This window comes from Paralichthys olivaceus, chromosome 14, assembly GCF_024713975.1.
Source record: "Paralichthys olivaceus isolate ysfri-2021 chromosome 14, ASM2471397v2, whole genome shotgun sequence".
Taxonomy (NCBI): domain Eukaryota; kingdom Metazoa; phylum Chordata; class Actinopteri; order Pleuronectiformes; family Paralichthyidae; genus Paralichthys; species Paralichthys olivaceus.
In genome coordinates, this window is record NC_091106.1 from 7,136,046 (window position 1) to 7,153,132 (window position 17,087).

General features: G+C 42.2%; 2 protein-coding genes across 3 annotated transcripts; one reads left to right on the top strand and one right to left on the bottom strand.

Annotated features, from left to right (window-relative positions):
- Positions 1-29: 29 nt before the first annotated feature.
- csgalnact2 (chondroitin sulfate N-acetylgalactosaminyltransferase 2) lies at positions 30-7,563 on the top strand. The gene is made up of 8 exons (XM_020092349.2): positions 30-164; positions 2,516-3,361; positions 3,455-3,671; positions 4,694-4,795; positions 4,880-5,058; positions 5,143-5,237; positions 5,324-5,405; positions 5,496-7,563. The coding sequence occupies exons 2-8, from the start codon at positions 2,710-2,712 to the stop codon at positions 5,786-5,788; spliced, it is 1,620 nt and encodes a 539-aa protein (XP_019947908.2). The 5' UTR covers positions 30-164; positions 2,516-2,709; the 3' UTR covers positions 5,789-7,563.
- Positions 7,500-16,930, bottom strand: sec23ip (SEC23 interacting protein). Of its 2 annotated transcripts, none has more exons than XM_020092308.2 (18): positions 16,581-16,930; positions 14,166-14,680; positions 13,829-14,036; positions 13,345-13,538; positions 13,076-13,165; positions 12,858-12,978; positions 12,369-12,458; positions 12,127-12,268; positions 11,429-11,637; positions 11,237-11,334; positions 10,861-11,031; positions 10,526-10,621; positions 10,250-10,426; positions 9,998-10,153; positions 9,478-9,580; positions 8,869-9,051; positions 8,622-8,784; positions 7,500-7,965 (listed from the first exon to the last, which is right to left on the bottom strand). In XM_020092308.2, exons 1-18 carry the CDS (start codon positions 16,711-16,713, stop codon positions 7,884-7,886), a joined length of 2,931 nt encoding a protein of 976 aa, XP_019947867.2. In that variant the 5' UTR covers positions 16,714-16,930; the 3' UTR covers positions 7,500-7,883. The 2 variants fall into 2 exon arrangements, with proteins under 2 accessions (XP_019947867.2, XP_019947875.2); XM_020092316.2 differs by having other exon boundaries at positions 14,166-14,677; positions 16,581-16,843.
- Positions 16,931-17,087: the final 157 nt, after the last annotated feature.

A 17,087-nucleotide genomic window follows, 5' to 3' on the forward strand; every position in this document is an offset into this window, starting at 1 on the left:
ATTTCTTCCCAAACTCCCATTGGCTACTTGTTGACCGGAAGTAGACTCCGACCCACTCTCGTCTCTTTGCTCCGTGGCATCTGCAACACAAGCTGCTGCCGCCGCTGGTTCCACCGCTGCGCTGCAGCTGGGAGCTCCCACAGGACGGACACAGACAGGAACATGTGAGTTATTGTTTTCATGGCGACTGTAATTCACCGACAAGCCGCAGCACAACCGAGAAATAACATGAAAGCGAAGTGTAGCTCCCAGCATCGCTAAGCTAGCTGCTGAACCGCGGCCATATCCGGATCGGGTTCTTCAAAATAAGAGTTCACGACATGCGTGAGATGAGGGTTTTCAGAGGGAGGGTGTCATTTCCTACATTAACCACCAACCCACGTTTGTTTCTATGTGAGTTGTTCAATAATCCGGGAACAGTTGAATTCATCTGATGATTAGTCTGAGTTTACAGTCGTCACACACAGGATCATACCAGTGTGGTGGTATCACTGTGAGAGTTTACTGTGGGTTTTAACCAGTGCTACATTCATCTCTATCCTTGTTTTAATGTGAAATCTTCTTTGGGTATGTAACACTCAAAGTAAGCTGTGTGCTGAGTGTTTGAAAGTCACTAAGCAGAAATGCTCCAGCGTAGTTCAGTATAAACTTCAACTCCAGTGGGTTACAGACATGATGCATGGCTGTGTTCTGTTTCTCTCATGGATTGAATTCTGTTCTAAGTTCATGCCTGTTTCTGTTTCTATTTGGGGAGAAAAAGGGACACATTGCAAAATACAGTATAACTTCCTTTTTAGAGTTGTAGAGTTTAGAGGGACTCTCCAACAGCCTACCAAGCATTTTTAAAAGTACAGGTTTTATTTCTGGGTCTTCCTTTTAAGACTGCTTAAAACCTTTTGATCAAGCACAATGGCCCTTTGGTACATATTTATTTGCAGAAGTTGTGATCTCACTAATATCTGATGCCTTGTTTTATGAAGTATTTTATATTTGCTTTTTTGGCAAGTTAACATTGGAATAACACCTGGACTTCTGTGTTTTTTTGGCTTTAAACTCTCCTTTACCAGAGGGAAAAAAATGTGGCACCAATTAAAACAGTGATGTCACTCTTTAAATAGTAAAATTAAGTATCTGAAATTAAATGAATGCTGTCAATCTACAAAGAAATGGTTTGTTAACTACCGTAGGTGTTTGAAATATTCGAGTAATGCTTTCCAACTCTGGCACCTTAGACTCAGGGCCCTGCTGGTTTTCATTACTGAGGCTGATTTACACCTGTGAGCTCAGGTGAAGTCTACTGCTGCCAGGACAGAAGAGAACACCATTACTCAATGTGCTGAGGGCTGGAGCTGTAGGTTTGTGTGACCTTCATGGAATATTTGTGGTGGTATGAAGTGTAAAAACCCAAGACCTCCAGAGTCTTATTTGGATCTGCACCAAATTGCAAACATTCATGAATTATTGTCTGATTTCTTTCATCCAGATCCATGAATTATTCTTTGAGGAAAATGATGAGAAACACTGTCCTTGTGTCATGTCCCACCCCTCCATGAGAGTTCATGGAAAAAGTTGGAGTAGTTTTTGCTAACTAACAAACAGTCAAACAAACAAATACATATGAAAACTTAACTTCCTTGGTGAAGGTAATACAAAACATTTTCATCAGGAAAGTTATCCTGAATACTTTTGAGTAATTTCTCCTTGAATTTGGGATCAATAAAGTATCTATCTATCTATCTATCTATCTATCTATCTATCTATCTTTCTTTCTTTCTTTCTCTCTCTTATGTTACATTATTTTATTCCACCTGTGTCCCCTTTGCTTTTTCCAGTTAATTAACCAGATCTTGCACTTGCCTGCACCCCTGCACTCTTATGTATCACTTTCCTTATTTTCTGTTTGCATGCATTTTTTAGAATTAATTTTATTTCTTCTTATATTTATTTCCTTTTCTTATTAATTTCCTTTTCACATGTTCTTATGTCTTCTTAAAATCTATTCTCTTCTTATTTTTAATTACATGTTAACATATTTTTATCTTCATCTATATTGTATGTGAAGCACTTGGAGCTGCATTTCTCGTATGAAAGGTGCTGTAGAATAATGTCATTATTATTATTAACTGTGCAGCTGTTCTGGAGCGTGCGGTGCCTTTATTTTGAAGAGGAAACTGTTTAACCGGAAGTCATTGTTATTATCTTGCTGGTAGTTAATCTCGCCCATCTCCTCTGTACTGTTGTTTAGCTGAGAGCTAGTCGCTGTGTGCTAGCGAGGACAGTCCAGGTGAAGCTAATTCTGCATGTGTGTGTTTCTGGGATTGAATCTTTAAAATGTCAAATCTCTGTAGATGTGGAACATGTTGTCACACACACGTGTTTCAGTGTTTTGTTCATTGATTGAATGGAATTGTCAGTGGCAGGTTGGTTAATTACAAAGGTGGAGTGAATGGGAACACAGTGTTGCTGTCTGATTTCCTGCTGATCCCCAGTGTCTTACTGTGATTGATTTTCTCAGGTGATCATCTCATGGATTCACACAGGACCAATGTATGAGGATTCACTGGAGCCCAGAGCCAGGACCTTCACAATAAAGCAACATCAATGGATCTCCAGATCTCTAAGAGGATGTGCTCAAGCATGTCGTAAGTAATGTGATCTGCAGGGGAAAGGGAATGCCGACTTATCGACTATAGCTTGTATGTGAGCGTGATGCCCAGGCGGGGGTTGCCGCTCCAGGGCCGCGTCCGCTGGCTCTTCCTGGGGCTCTTCCTGCTGTTGGTGCTGCTGCTGTTTGCATACCTGCTGGAGTGCACCCCTCCAGCAGACGTCAGCCTGGCACTGCCTGGCCTAGCGGGAGAGACCTACAGCAAGGAGTATTACCAGGCCCTACTGCAGGAGCAGGAGGAGCGCCACTTGAACCGCGCCGCCAGCCTCAAGCGCCAGATCGCCCAACTCAAGCAGGAGCTGCAGGAAATGAGCGACAAGCTGAAGCTCCTGCAGGACAAGAAGGAGCTGCCTGGGGTGCAGGGCCTGGCAGAGACTAAAGACCAAGAGCCAGGAGATCTGCTGGAGTACCTGCACTCTCAGATCGATAAGGCCGAGGTCAACACGGGGGCACGCCTGCCCAGCGAATACGCCCTGGTGCCCTTTGAGAGTTTCACCTCGTCCAAGGTGTATCAGCTGGAGATGGGGCTGACGCGACACCCGGAGGAGAAACCTGTGCGCAAAGACCGCCGGGACGAGCTGGTGGAGGTCATTGAGGCCGCACTGGACATCATCAACAACCCTGACGAGGAGGACGGCGTTGAGGACGACGTACCGATGCAGAGACAAATGTACACAGAGGTTCACTTCACTGAGGGTAAGACACACACATTAGCTGACTACCTGACAGATGACTGAAGCCGACATGTTCTCTGTGAAGTAATGTTTTTTTATTTTGTTTCTTTGACAGGACTGTACAGGACAGAGCGAGACAAAGGGACACTTTATGAGCTCTTCTTCGCCAAAGAGGATTCCAGCAGTTTCCGTCATGTCACTCTCTTCAGGCCTTTTGGTCCTTTAATGAAAGTCAGGAGCACATCTGTAGAAACATCAGGAATGATAATTAACATCATTGTGCCACTGTCGGGCAGAGTAGAAACCTTCTCTCAGTTCTTGCACAACTTCAGGTGAGAATGAATCCCTCCCACCAGCCTGACGTGATCCAGCACGTTCAGGTTGAATTTGCCTTCATGCACGATGACCTGATTTTCTTGTGAAATGAGATGCAACAAGATCACAAACATTATGTGTCTCTGTTAGCTTGGTGCACCATTAATCCTCCCATCCTCTGACAACAGCAAACTAACATTAATGTGAGCTTAACTTTAACACACAAGTTATTTTATCAAGGGTAATCGCAAAAAAAGTTTTAAGACAACTGAACCAGGATTAGGTTATGTTATCGGAATTTATAAACAAGTAAACATAGCTTTCTGGTGCCGGCCATCACATTACGTTATCTGACATTTTGTGTATTCTCACTTCAGAGGTTGAGCCACCGCGATGTCCCACCATGCCGTTCTCCTGCAGGAATACAACACGGCATCTGCTTTTTGCCTGGAATGGCTCATTTAAATCTTATATTCACTTATGGAATATAATTGATTTATGGAATGTAATTAATTTACCATATATATTGTATGTGTTCTAATCGAGGGTTGACGAGCTGTCTTTTCCCACTTTGGAATGCCACACACATTCACCTAAAGTGCAGATGCCCCAGTTTTCCACCAGCACATAAACACTGATTCAAATTCAAAAACAGGCTCGTGTAAGCTGATCTGTGCGTCTCAGGCGATCCATGAGCACTTAACAATCTGTCACTACACACAAAGAATGTCACAAATGTATAATAGACATTTGTCGACACAGGAAGCTGTTTGAATTCAAACAAGTTAAATCTGTACTTAAAATATTAATATTTATTTTGTTTGTGATGTGAGCACTTGTAAATCTTTTTTACTTGTTACCTGATATTTGTGTGTGGATTTTAACACATTTGTGAGAACACAAAGTTACGCACAATTCATTGAATGCATTTGCTAATCTTATTTTTCACTTGTAGATAAGCCAAACACCTCTGAGAGCATTTCTCCATGTAACAGTGCTCTTGTATATAATTGGATTCATGTATAAAATGTGTTTTCAGGGAGGTGTGCATACAGCAGGACAGACGGGTACATCTCACGGTGGTGTATTTTGGGCAGGACGGTCTTCTGGAGGCAACATCGTCTCTGGAAAAAATGTCAAGGTTTGTCGCCTCACTAAGAACAAGCTTTTCATGACGTCCTACTTTTTATGTTTAACATTTGAATGGAAATTTAAATATTGCCAGGGAGGAGAACTTCTCCAACTACACTCTGATCCCCGTGGACGAGGAGTTTTCACGAGGCCGGGGTCTGGACATCGGAGCCAACACCTGGAAGAAAGGTGACGTGTTGATGTTTTTTTGTGACGTCGACATCCATTTTACGCTGGAGTTCCTGTACGCCTGTCGTCTCCACGCTGCTCCGAGTAGGTTTTTATAGTTTACATTTATTATGTTTACAGTCCTTTGTGTTCAGGCTGAGTGAAGCTGAATGTGTTTCTGTGTTGTAGACAAGAAAGTCTTTTATCCAGTGGTGTTCAGTCTGTACAATCCTGCCATAGTCTATGGAAATTTGGAGCTGGCTCCACCTATTGAACTCCAACTGGTAAGGACTGAAAGTTCACATTTAGCTCTGATTAGTATGTGTGTAGAACGATGAGAAAGTTTAATCCTGTCATTGTTTTCAAACAGATTCACAAAAAGGATGCTGGATTTTGGAGAGACTTTGGGTTTGGAATGACGTGTCAGTATCGCTCAGATTTCCTAAATATTGGTGAGCACTGTTCATTTCTTTAACGACATTCAGCAGTAGAGTCATGATCAGCTTTTGAGTCATTTAACTTTCATGCAAATCTCCCTGCAGGAGGGTTTGATCTGGAGGTGAAAGGCTGGGGTGTGGAAGACGTCCATTTGTACAGGAAGTATCTCCGGAGTGACCTGATAGTGATCAGAACGCCGGTGTCCGGCCTCTTCCACATGTGGCACGAGAAGCAGTGTGCGGACGAGCTGACGCCTGAGCAGTACCGCATGTGCATCCAGTCCAAAGCCATGAACGAGGCCTCCCACCCCCACCTGGGAATGCTGGTTTTCCGTGAGGAGATCGAGGCTCACCTTCGCAAGCAGGCCTTCAAGACGCAGAGCAAAACAGAGGACTGAGCGAGCCTCAGACGAACCTGACGTCATTCCAGTGTTAAAGACTGTGAGGTGCTGATGACACACACGTGTCACGGCACAGACATGTTTACACGAATCCTTCTGCATTTCACCGCACAGTTGTAGACAAATGAATGTACAGAGATGAGCGCTGATCAAACTTCACAACATGGTACAAGTCTTATTGAAGAGTTACATCTGCTTCACAGGTACATGATTCAATTAACAATATTAAACCGACTAGAGGAAACAATTACACTCGTTGAATAAGTAATAGATTTCTTGGATTTAAACTTTTGTTGCTTTTTACATGTTACAGTCATTTCAATTAGCATGCAGTTGTTAAAGGAGACATATTATACTCATTCAGGCTTGTGATTTAATTTAGCTTATAAAGGTTTACATGCTCTAATATTGATGCATCACTGTTCTCATACTGTTCATTGCTTCTGCTCCTCTTTTCAGTCTGTCGCTCCGCCCCCGCTCACTCTTTCCTGGCAATGTTAGGGGGTGGGGCTAACTGCTAGGCATCGTCACATGACACAATGATGAGGTAGTATCATTCGCATTACTGACTTTTCAGGAGTTTATCAGGAGCAGTGGTTTCTTTCTTTGTGAGGGGAGAGGACATTTGACTTTTTAACTTTGCAGACCTTTGACCTGCACAAAAAGCTACATAACACACAAGAGGAAAGAAAACTGAAAAACCGGAATGTCTCCTTAAACCTGGTACACAAGCTTCTCATTAATTCATCCTACCTGGTTCAAACACAGCACCTGATGTTCAGCCGGTTTCTTCACCGTGTTCATCTTCTCTGCGGATTTCCGCTGTTTTAGATGATTTGTGTTTTCCAAGAAAACGTGTTAGCTGTCACGGGTTCGAGTGGAAAAGAAAAAGTTGCAAAATCTAAATTGAAATTTTTTAAATAAAACCAATCTTCCACCTAACACAGTGTAGTATGAGCAGTTGTAAAAGGAGCCATATTGTTCTGTTAGTATTTTATATGTATTAATATATACACAGCATAAACATGTCTCAGACTGACAATGAGATATAAAAGGGACCTTTTCTTCGTGTTTTTAATGTGACGTGTCCGTCACTTCCTTCCTTTTCACTGATGACAGTCATGTGTCTTCATGTGATCATTAGAACAAAGATGCATGCTGATGAACTAGTTGAAGAACCAGGAGCACAGATCTGCTAACAGCATGCAGCGCTTTGATTGCTCAGGACTGTTGACCAGTGTTATTGTCCATTCGTTTCAGCCCAGTGAGCGTCACGCGCAGCTCTATGATTCCAATACTGGACTGTGTTTGAATGTTACAGCCACTATTGTACATACTTTTCTAACACTATTCCTTTTGTTTCATACATGTGACTTGAGTACATTTGTATTTACCTACATGCTTTAAGAGACAGGAAATGACTGTTTGAGTCTTTGCCGATGGCTGTAGGCTCATTTTTTTAATTCCATTTAATGATGAGGATGTTTACAGCTGAAAGGTTTGGTCACAGAGTACAGCTGTCAGACAAGAAGGGCTTTATTTTCCTCATAAAGAAAGTAGGTCATTCTCACATCTCACCCTGTATTGTAATTAAATCAATGTCTTTGCAGAGCTTTTTGTAGATAGTCTTAAAAGTCTCCTCGTCCCGCAGGAGAAACGTTACATGTCTTCCTCTCAGCAGTATACAACGATCCACACAACAAGAACGTTGTGCAAGGAAATGATTTATTGACATTTGGCCATGAAATAAAACATACAGAAGGCTGCAGTAACTGCTGCTGTGTCATTTCTGCTGTTGGCATTTGATTTAAATCCCATATTTTCAGTAAACTTGACCCCTTCTATAATTTATACTATAAAAATGTAATATCAAACTTGTCAAGTGTCTGAATCTACCAGCCCATTCGTATATTTCTTAATTTAAGACAAATGGTATAATACAATTGTATTATTCATCTGCACACAATAAACTACATGAATAGAAAATAAGAGGAAAGATTAGAGGGAGAATCAAAATCCAGGAGAACCGACATGAAATAAACCTAATGAGAGTTTGAGGCAGGCGTCTTTTCATCTCAGGTACTTCATGTTGTTAATGTATCATGTGTTCCGGATGGATCCCCATGGTGTTGTAGATCTCTTTGAGAATGAGCAGAGCGGTGTCTTCAGATTGCCTAGAAAATAAGAAAAGGGGGTTACTGTAGAAGCTTCACCCTCATCTGCTTACAGGTGAAGTGGTTGAGCTACAGGTGCAAGTGGGAATTAGCCGCTCAGTGTTGAGAAAGAAAGTCAGCAGTAAGGTAAGAACTATACAGAAATGTGATTATTTAAAACACATCATACATTGTCTGATGTCAGAGTCAGACCAATTGCAAATTAGGAGATGGCTGCAAGAAAATATTATTGTTACCTCCACCAAGGAGGTTTTGTTTTTATCCCTGTGTGTTTGGTTGTTGGTAGCCATTCCAGGAATTTTTTTTATCACTTTGTTTAACATCACGAGTCAGCGTTTATCAACATTTTTACTGTTAATGGTGAAAAGTGCCTGTCACTGTTTCCCAAAGCCCAATGTGTTGTCTTCAAATGACTTGTTTTCTCTGACTGTTACCAACCCAAACATATTTATATAACTTAAATGTAAGACCAGAAAAGCTGCCATTTCTCACCATTACATTTTTGCTTCAAAAATTATATGATTTATACTTCATCATAAAGTGGCTGAATAATTTCTTTCCTAAAATAATTTCAGATCTAATTGCATTTGCAAATGAATTTATTTTTAAAACGTGTGCAGTGGTAACCAGCCAGAATGAAATAGGGAGCTCTGTACCAGTAGCAGAGATGACTCTGGAGGGCAAACAGGTACTCGTTGAAACTCTCGATGGGCTTCTCCTGCAGCACGTAGTCGATGCGATTCCCTCCGTTCAACATCCCGATCTTCACCTGAGGCTCCTCTTCTCTCTGAGGCTCAGGGCTCTCTGGGATCTTGTGCTCTGTGGGAAATCAGAATCGACTCATTCATCTGGAACAATACAGAAATCACTTACACTGAAGAGTCACAAATCAGAGAAACTCACCCTCCTCCACTTGCTTCTCCTGTTCTTCAATCTGATTTGCCACCATGGCCAGCTCGGCCTGAAGCTGGGCAGACGAGGTGTGAGCGCGAGCGAAGTCATTGAGTGTCTGCCAGGCGCTCCTCAGGGAGCTGATGAAACCATGCTTCAGGTCTGAGCCCATTCTGGAGAGACTCTCCTTCAGCTCTGAAACACACAGAGATCTACAACTTCACAATCTGCATATAAATGCTCACTCATGAACCTTTATAAAATGTGTGAAACTGACAAATGTGATTACTTAAATTTTATTTGATGAGTTATTTGACATGTCTAGAGTCTTTTTTTGCCATTTTAATGTACCATGTAAGAAGAGATTCTTTGTATTTCACCACCTCTCAATAAAGGACATCCCATCCATAAGAGGCAGAGAGGACTGAACTGAGGACACATTTACTTTAAGTCTTGTCAACAACTCAATTCAGGTTCTTCAGAAGATTTGTAAGTTTGCCAGCTTTAAGTATTCACTTATTACATATGACTTTAATGTACTTGAAGCTTATTAAATATGTTAACAGCATTAAGACAACAGTGGTCAAGTGATCTGGGATGATAAATGAGCGAGAGTCGTACCGAGATGAAGCCTCTTCCTTCCTTTGTGATGAGGGATCAGAACAGGCTTCAAGTCCAGGTCTGGTAAAATCAAGGGCTCGATCCTGTATGCCACAGGGTCCAACTAAAAGAAGAACGATTAGAGGGTAAAACTTAAAGTGACCAAGCTACACTGATTAATTGCTTCCGCCAAGGAGGTTATGTTTGCTGTTTGATTGAATTTGAGGGGGCAGTGGCATCAGCTCTATTGAGTGCAATTCTATGTTGATCTGTATTTTCATGCACACCAATTATTGTTTGGGCAAGTAGGGTTAAGAGGAAATTGCGTATATCACAATAATATTCATGGTATAAACTAATATGAAAAAGACAAATTTAAAGAATTACAGAGACGATTGAAATGACTGAATGAATGCCTCTGCACAATCAAAAACAACAGAAACATGCTTCTTGTCAAGTGGGTGAATAACTTTTGAACATCTCTGGTTTCATTAGCAGTGATTCCTTCTTTCAGGATGCACAGGTTGGAGGAGCAGCTTACCGGATGGTAGATATTGAAGAATCCCTTGCACGTGGGCAGCTGGTACGTCTCCTCGATCTTCTCCAGACCTCGGACTGTCAGGAACATGCCAATCGGAGAACCCAAAGCGAAGAAATTCATTGGCTCAAAGTCAAGACCGTGGTAGACGACAGACACCTGCAGAACAAAAAGTCAGTGAAGTAGTTGCTAAATGTCTTTAAAAAAAAATCTTTCAAAACATCACCTCTCTTTGTGTTTTAAAGTCACTTTTACCTGTCCAGTACCAACTTCAAAGTAATTGTAGTTGACATGGATGGAGGAGACAGTGTTGCCAACAGGAAGCTTCTGCACAGCAGGATCAGGCAGAGCTTCAGCTGCTTGAGGTGGTGTCACAACCTGACTGACTTCTTTGACTTCTGCTTTCTTCTCCTGGGCTGCCTGACGTGCAGCCTGTGTGCATTAAAGCATGACAGTGATAAATAAAGAGCACGTCAGCAGTGCTATCTCCACTGGTTTACAAGCTGCACACACTCTCAGGAGATGACTTGCCTGCTTGTTCAATCTTTCTTTGACAAACTTGGCGATCTTTTTCCTGGGGCCCAGTGGGATTCCCATCTCCTTCAAGTCCTCAACAGTGCACATGAGCTGAGAGAAAGGGACAATAGAAACAGTCACTCTATCTCCTAAGAATTACGTGTGTAATTACAGGTTTAACATGAGAAAAACAGCAGACTTTTAATTTTCAGCTTTCAAAATGTCCCTCCATGACAAACCAGTGTCTAATGTTATCTCACTTTTAAAATACATTTTCAAAATACATCACTTGGACTTGTTTTTGGAAAAAAAAAAAATCTTTACAACAAGCAAAAAGGGTTAAATCTTACGAAAGATTCACTGTCAATCTTCTCCTCGTCAAAGGTGCCCTTGTACTCGGACAGGCCCAGATTTTCCAGCATAGTAGAAAGATCTTCACACTCCTCTTCATCTTCTTTGGCCTCCTCTTCTACAGCCGGTGGAGCGACTGCATTACTTTCCTGCGTAACAGGGGCTGCCACCTGATAAAGACAGAACTTATAAGAATGTATTGCCACCTTATTTTGATGTGCTCCATTATGCACATTAGGAAACCAAAGATCTGAAAATGTTTATGTGCATCACATTCAGTAGGTAAATAAAAAGACAGTTAATTGCAGTTTCTGCAAGATAATAGAAGATGAGTTACTGAGTTTATTTGTTAAATTCAATTAACTGTTGTATGACCTGTTTGGCGTCTCCATTAGAGGTGTGCATGACTGGCATGGCTGCTGCGAGAGAACCATCCTTCTGATTAGAAAGCAGGTCGAAGAGAATCAGTGAACCTGCAGGTACAAACAACAGAACCACAGTGTAGATGAAAAACAGAGGAGAAACAGAAAGAGCAGAGGTGATGAAGCTACTGAACTGGTTTGGTACCTAAACTGTGTCCAGCCACTGATATTCCTCCTCTGTAGTCTGGGTTCCTCATCAGGAACAGAGCATAAAGTCTATTAATCTCAAGGGCAACTGTGTCCATGATGGTCTGGCAGTAAGTGGGACTGTTGTAGAACAGCACGTCTAATAAAGTCTCATTTGTAAAGTGACGTAACCTTCCAGTGCTGGGCAGGGTGATCTTCTTTATCCTCCTAAAAAGAGAAAGAAGTCTTATTAAAGATTGTTGAAGAGTAAGTCTGGTTAAGGTCTTTGTGTTCCTCTTGTTAAAAGGAATCCTCTAACATGTTTATCTGTGTGGATTCTTTTTAAAACCAAACACCTCTGTTTATTTAACAGCTATTAAAAACAACTCAGTGAGTTACATTGTTGTTCTGGGTGACATGATCCGTCAGGACTATTAACTCACTGTAGTTTATTTTAATTCAATCAATTTGAGTCAGAAAGTATTCAAAGAACCAAAAGCATTGTTGGTTTTCAATGGATTTGATAACAATAAGAAAAATAATAAATTCAGTCCTTTCATAAAACTGATGTTCTGCTAAACAATTAACAAATAACTGACTTTGCAGATCTGGACTTACTAGCTCCTGATGGATTGTTTAATGTCCTGATATTTCAGATTTATAAGATTTAATTTTGTGTTAAGATAAAAAAGTCCATGTAAACGTAACCCTCCTCACCTGTCCACCCCGGTGGCGTCTCCGTGCAGAGCTGTGTGCCACTGGACAGGTAGGAACTCCACCCTGCTGATGGCGTGCTCATCCACCGATTTCTTAAAGTGGCTGTGCAGCAGCTTCAGTGACACGCTGCGGAAGTCGTCCACTGAAAGCGCAAGGATTTATATAGTTTATTTCACAAATTAATGTCACTAGTGGAAGGGACACCCACAGTGTAAAAGGGCATGACTGTATTCAGAACTCACCACACTCAACCATGCTCCTAAACCTCAGGTCACACACGGGACCGATGCCATGAACCATGAACACGAGATGATCCACCTTAGGGAGCTCGCCTGGGAGAGATGCACATAGTGGAAATGTTGATTTTGATTTTCCTGACATGGCTGACACACTCAGTTACTGTTGACCTCTTAACACGCAGCAACAATTAGATCATTCTTACATTTACGACCAGGTGTTAAAATACATATCACAGTTAAATATGAATACATTTTCCCTTATAAAAACATTGTATTGGTTGGAACTTCCTCTTAATTCCCTTGACATTATAGATCTCGCTTTAGAATTTCTGACAATCTATTTTTCTCTGGAACTACCTGAGCTTTCCCGACAAATCTGTGAGCTTGAAGTTTATTTCCATTTACACAGGTGGTCTGGAATAGCACAGCACAAGTTTGAATTTTATGTTTTTGCCTCAATTTAGATGAAATAAACAAGAGGAGCTCCACTACCATCAGGCACTTCATCATGCTCGTCATCGACCCCTCTCTTCACTACTCTGGGTCTGGTCTGTCCATCCTGAGTTGTGCCCCACTCATCTGGAATGGAGGAGGGCTGAAACTGCACAATCACCTAGAGAGGTAAAGAGAACCATCGTCACATCTCAGTGAATAAAAGTAAATGGATTAATCATCACAAGATTACCACTTAACACAGAAAATACAGTTACCTTTGGATTATGCATGACAATGGTTTCTCCTGATGGGAACTCCAGTCGACGGTGCCACTGGTTGGTAGATACAGCCTTCTTATACTCTGCCTGTGTGTCAAGACAAAAGTACATAATCAATATGTTGCAATACAAAACTGCATTAGAGAAAGTGCAAGAACTTGGTGAAAAATACAAATATTTGATTGGAAGTAGCTATGTCAGAAAAAAGGATGTCCCACATTCTGCTAACTCGTCTGTTTTTGGTCAAAAGCAGAAGCGACACAAACCTCCAGCTTGTCACTAAACTCTTCAGAATAAGGGATGAATCGACTGTCCGAATCCCCTTTGTAGAACCAGGTACAGCGGCGGACCTCTGTGGGCTCCTCCTCCCAGTACACTGGAGTCCGCATGCGGTCGTAGAGCTGCACGTCATAACGCCCTCCTTCTGTTCGCACAATCACATTTTCTGGATCTGGCTGAACTGAATAGACAAAGAGGCCACAACTACATCAGAGCAGATCACAGTATCACTGAGTTGTAAGAGCAGCAGCACTGTCACTGATCAAAAAAACCTCATCATCCCAGAGAAAAATGTTCTTTGTTATAATGGCATGACACAGAGTTTGTAAAGAAGAAGTGAAAAAGAATAGTGATCAATAGTAAGTGAATAGAGAAATGTACAAATGTAAATGTGCATAAAGAATCAGCCTGACAGAATGTCCAGGCCTCCAGAGGTCCTGTCTCTGCTGGTAACTAACTACATCGTCATACCTGAGTTGTACGTCTCCTCGAGCTGAAGGGAGTCGATGATGCTGAAGGGAAGCCAGATGCATTTTGACTCCACTAGTTTACAGTAGAACCAATGAGGCTGTACAGGTTCATAGACATTGTAGTGGTATGGCATCATGGGACCTGCGGGGATTATCGCTCCAGCAGTGGTGGGTGGAGGTGGAGGCCCTTGAATATGTGTGGGAGGAGGCTGAAAGAGAAGGGGAAAAAATACTGGTAAAAAAAAACGTCCTTTTCATTAACGCTGGCTGTATTTGTCTTTTCAATAACTTTATGAGTCAATCAAGAATCTGACAATCACATATAGGCTTGTATCTACCTTTGTGAATGTGGGTCCTGACAGTGGGAATGTCTGTGGTGTCGAGCTGAGTGAGTAAGGATTCTGCTGTGGTGTGTGCATCGGCGGCAGGATCTCCGGAGCTGGAATATAAGGACTGGCTCTGCTGCTAGTGGGGGTGTGTCGGTACGGGTTATGAATCTGGGGCTGCATCTGGGGAGGCGGTGGGGTCATTGTGGCCGGGGGAGGAGTGTGACGTCCCATGGGGCTCTGGTAAACTGCGCTGCCGAACGCTGGAGGAGTGGGGTTCATGTGTGAGCCTGTAGCTGGTGGATGTGGCGGTGGAGCCATGCTGACACTGCTGGGAGCAGAAACCGGGCCCATTGCTGTCGGAGCTGCTGACAGGGCCGGAGGGGGGTACGGCGACTGGCCGATGGACGCAAACGGGTCACTGCTGGTTACGGGGCTGGAGAAATAGTTGAATGTAGATGGGGCTGGTCCATTCCCAGACGTCTGACCCAGGAAGCTATCTTCTTCTCCAACCTCAGTGGAATCTTCTGATGGAGATGAAAACAGAGTAAAAGTTCAAAGAGTGCAGCACATGTATCTGTGACTCTGTAATGAACATACTAAACATTTTTATGATTAAAAGTTACGTTTTTTTTTTTTTTGCATGAACAAAATGAAAATTGACATGGAGGGGTGAAATAAAAAACAACCACAACCGGAGAAAAAAAGAAAATGAAGAAAGCCACGGTGAGGGACAAACACGAACGGAGAAAAAGAAGACAAAAGGGAAAGATTAAATACGACAAGTGAGGTAAAAAAAAATAAAAATAACTTAGAAGTGATACAGACCATGTTTAAAAGTTTACAATAGAGCTTTATAACCAGATTTCTAATAGTGTGTCTCTTAATTACATGTGTCTCTGATAAAGTCTGTTAGTTTCAGGCTATTTTGGGGTCTGGAAACACTACTGAGCACTGATAATATATTTAAGTTTATATAATTCATTGACCAAACAAAACAATTTAAATGCAAAATCTCAAATGTTGAATAAAAGGGAGCAGAAAGAAGAATAATCGTACATGAGCTGCCCCTTTCACAAGACATTAATCAACAAAGCAATAATTCAATAAAGCACTGGATATATAAGAGAGGTACTGGCCCATTTTAAGTAATACTCCACCATCTTATCTTTATAGCCTGTATGATAGTTGTCCTAGGCTAACTAATGTGTCCAAGAGAAATGTGCCACAGAGACAATGCAGGTGCAGAAGAGGATTTCTAGTCTTTGATTAGGAGCTTCCTCCCTATTCCTACGAGCAGTCCGTGTCCAAGTAGACAGCAAGATATGGGCTTAAAGCGATTTAATGAAGAGGGGTCCCCCAAAATAAAGAGAGCAAGGGAAATCTGAGGCAGTGATTTTTGATTTCTTTGAGTCCCATTTTTGTGCAGGCAATGGCTGTGGTCAGGTAATAGAGTGGGTCGTCCACTAACCAGACTGTCAACAGTCTGATAGTCACCTCCACTTCATGTGCGAAAGTGTCCTTGGGCAAGATACTGAACACCAAATTGTCCCTGATGGCTGAGCCGGCAGTGTGTGGGTGAGTGTGATAGAGAAAGTCCTGCACAGAGATGCACTGTATGAATGTGTTTGTGCTCAAGAGCACGCTGAGTGAACCTCACGACTAAATAAGCTCTCTCTATATATAAATATATAAATACACACCATTTACCAAACCCACTCTATGTAGCCTTAACAGAGTTCAATCAACCCTATTTATAATGATAACTTTCTTCATCCACTAACCAGCAGGTTAGCAGTTCGATGCCATGTGCCAAAGTGTCCATGTGCAAGATTTAGAACTTGCCCCTGATGGCTGTGTTGATAGTGTGTTTGAGTGAATGGCAAAACTGTGCAGCAGAGCATTTAGAGTGGTCATCAAGACTCTAAATCATTACAGGCCATTATCCTCCAGCAGTCTGAGCTGTCCACCAAACCCAGTGTCCAGGAAATACCTTTGACCTGTCTGCTGCACATTTAACTCTGTTTCCCCTGTGCATTTAAAGGACAGCGATGAACACACTAAACATTTAAACACAACAGGGAAACAGTGACAGACACGTTTCTATAACTAAAATAATGCTAATTACAACCGGTGAGGAATCAAACATCAGAAAATAGATGAATTCAATGGCTGTGTGAAGACTGTGGAGGACATGTTTTGATGATGTGACTGTCCCTGTACGTCCTCTTCAGACAGAAACACATGACACAGTGTGACACACCACTGACAGTTCAGACAATCAACTGACCTTTAACTCACACACACTGTTTCACTCTGTTTCTACTTATAAACACGAAATAACAACTGACAACAGCGCAGGACACCGGTTAGCTAGCTAGCTTAGCCAGCTGAGGACGCAGCTAATGTTTGGACGTGTCCTCTCACCTCCTGACAGCACCGCCGGACCGGAGGCCTGGCTCACGGGCATGAAGGGCAGGTTGAAGTTAAACTCCGGAGCGGCGCTGAATAGTAAGTTCGCCCCGGGGTTGGAAGCATTATTATTTTTTCTATCTGCCATTTTCCCCTCCAATTACACGTAGCCACTACCGGAGCAGGCGAGTAGCGGACGATCAGCTCTGCCAACAGAGCGCGCTCAGACTTCACCGATCTCCAAAGCATCATCCGCGGCGACCACAGGGAAGGCGGAGTCACACATGGTTTGTAGATCTACTGAAAGCACGCAGGTCAGTGGACTGCAGTTCGTTGGTTGTGTGGAAAAATAAACACTACACGTCGCTTCCGCCGCCTAGAGGTCACATGGGATACGTACACTGGGGTCTTTTATCGTTTCAAATTAGCTAAAATCACATTCTTATTAAATTAATTTGTATTTTTTAAGAGAGAGTAAATCTTTTTTTTAAATCTTCATCGCAATACCAACATTAAGTAAAA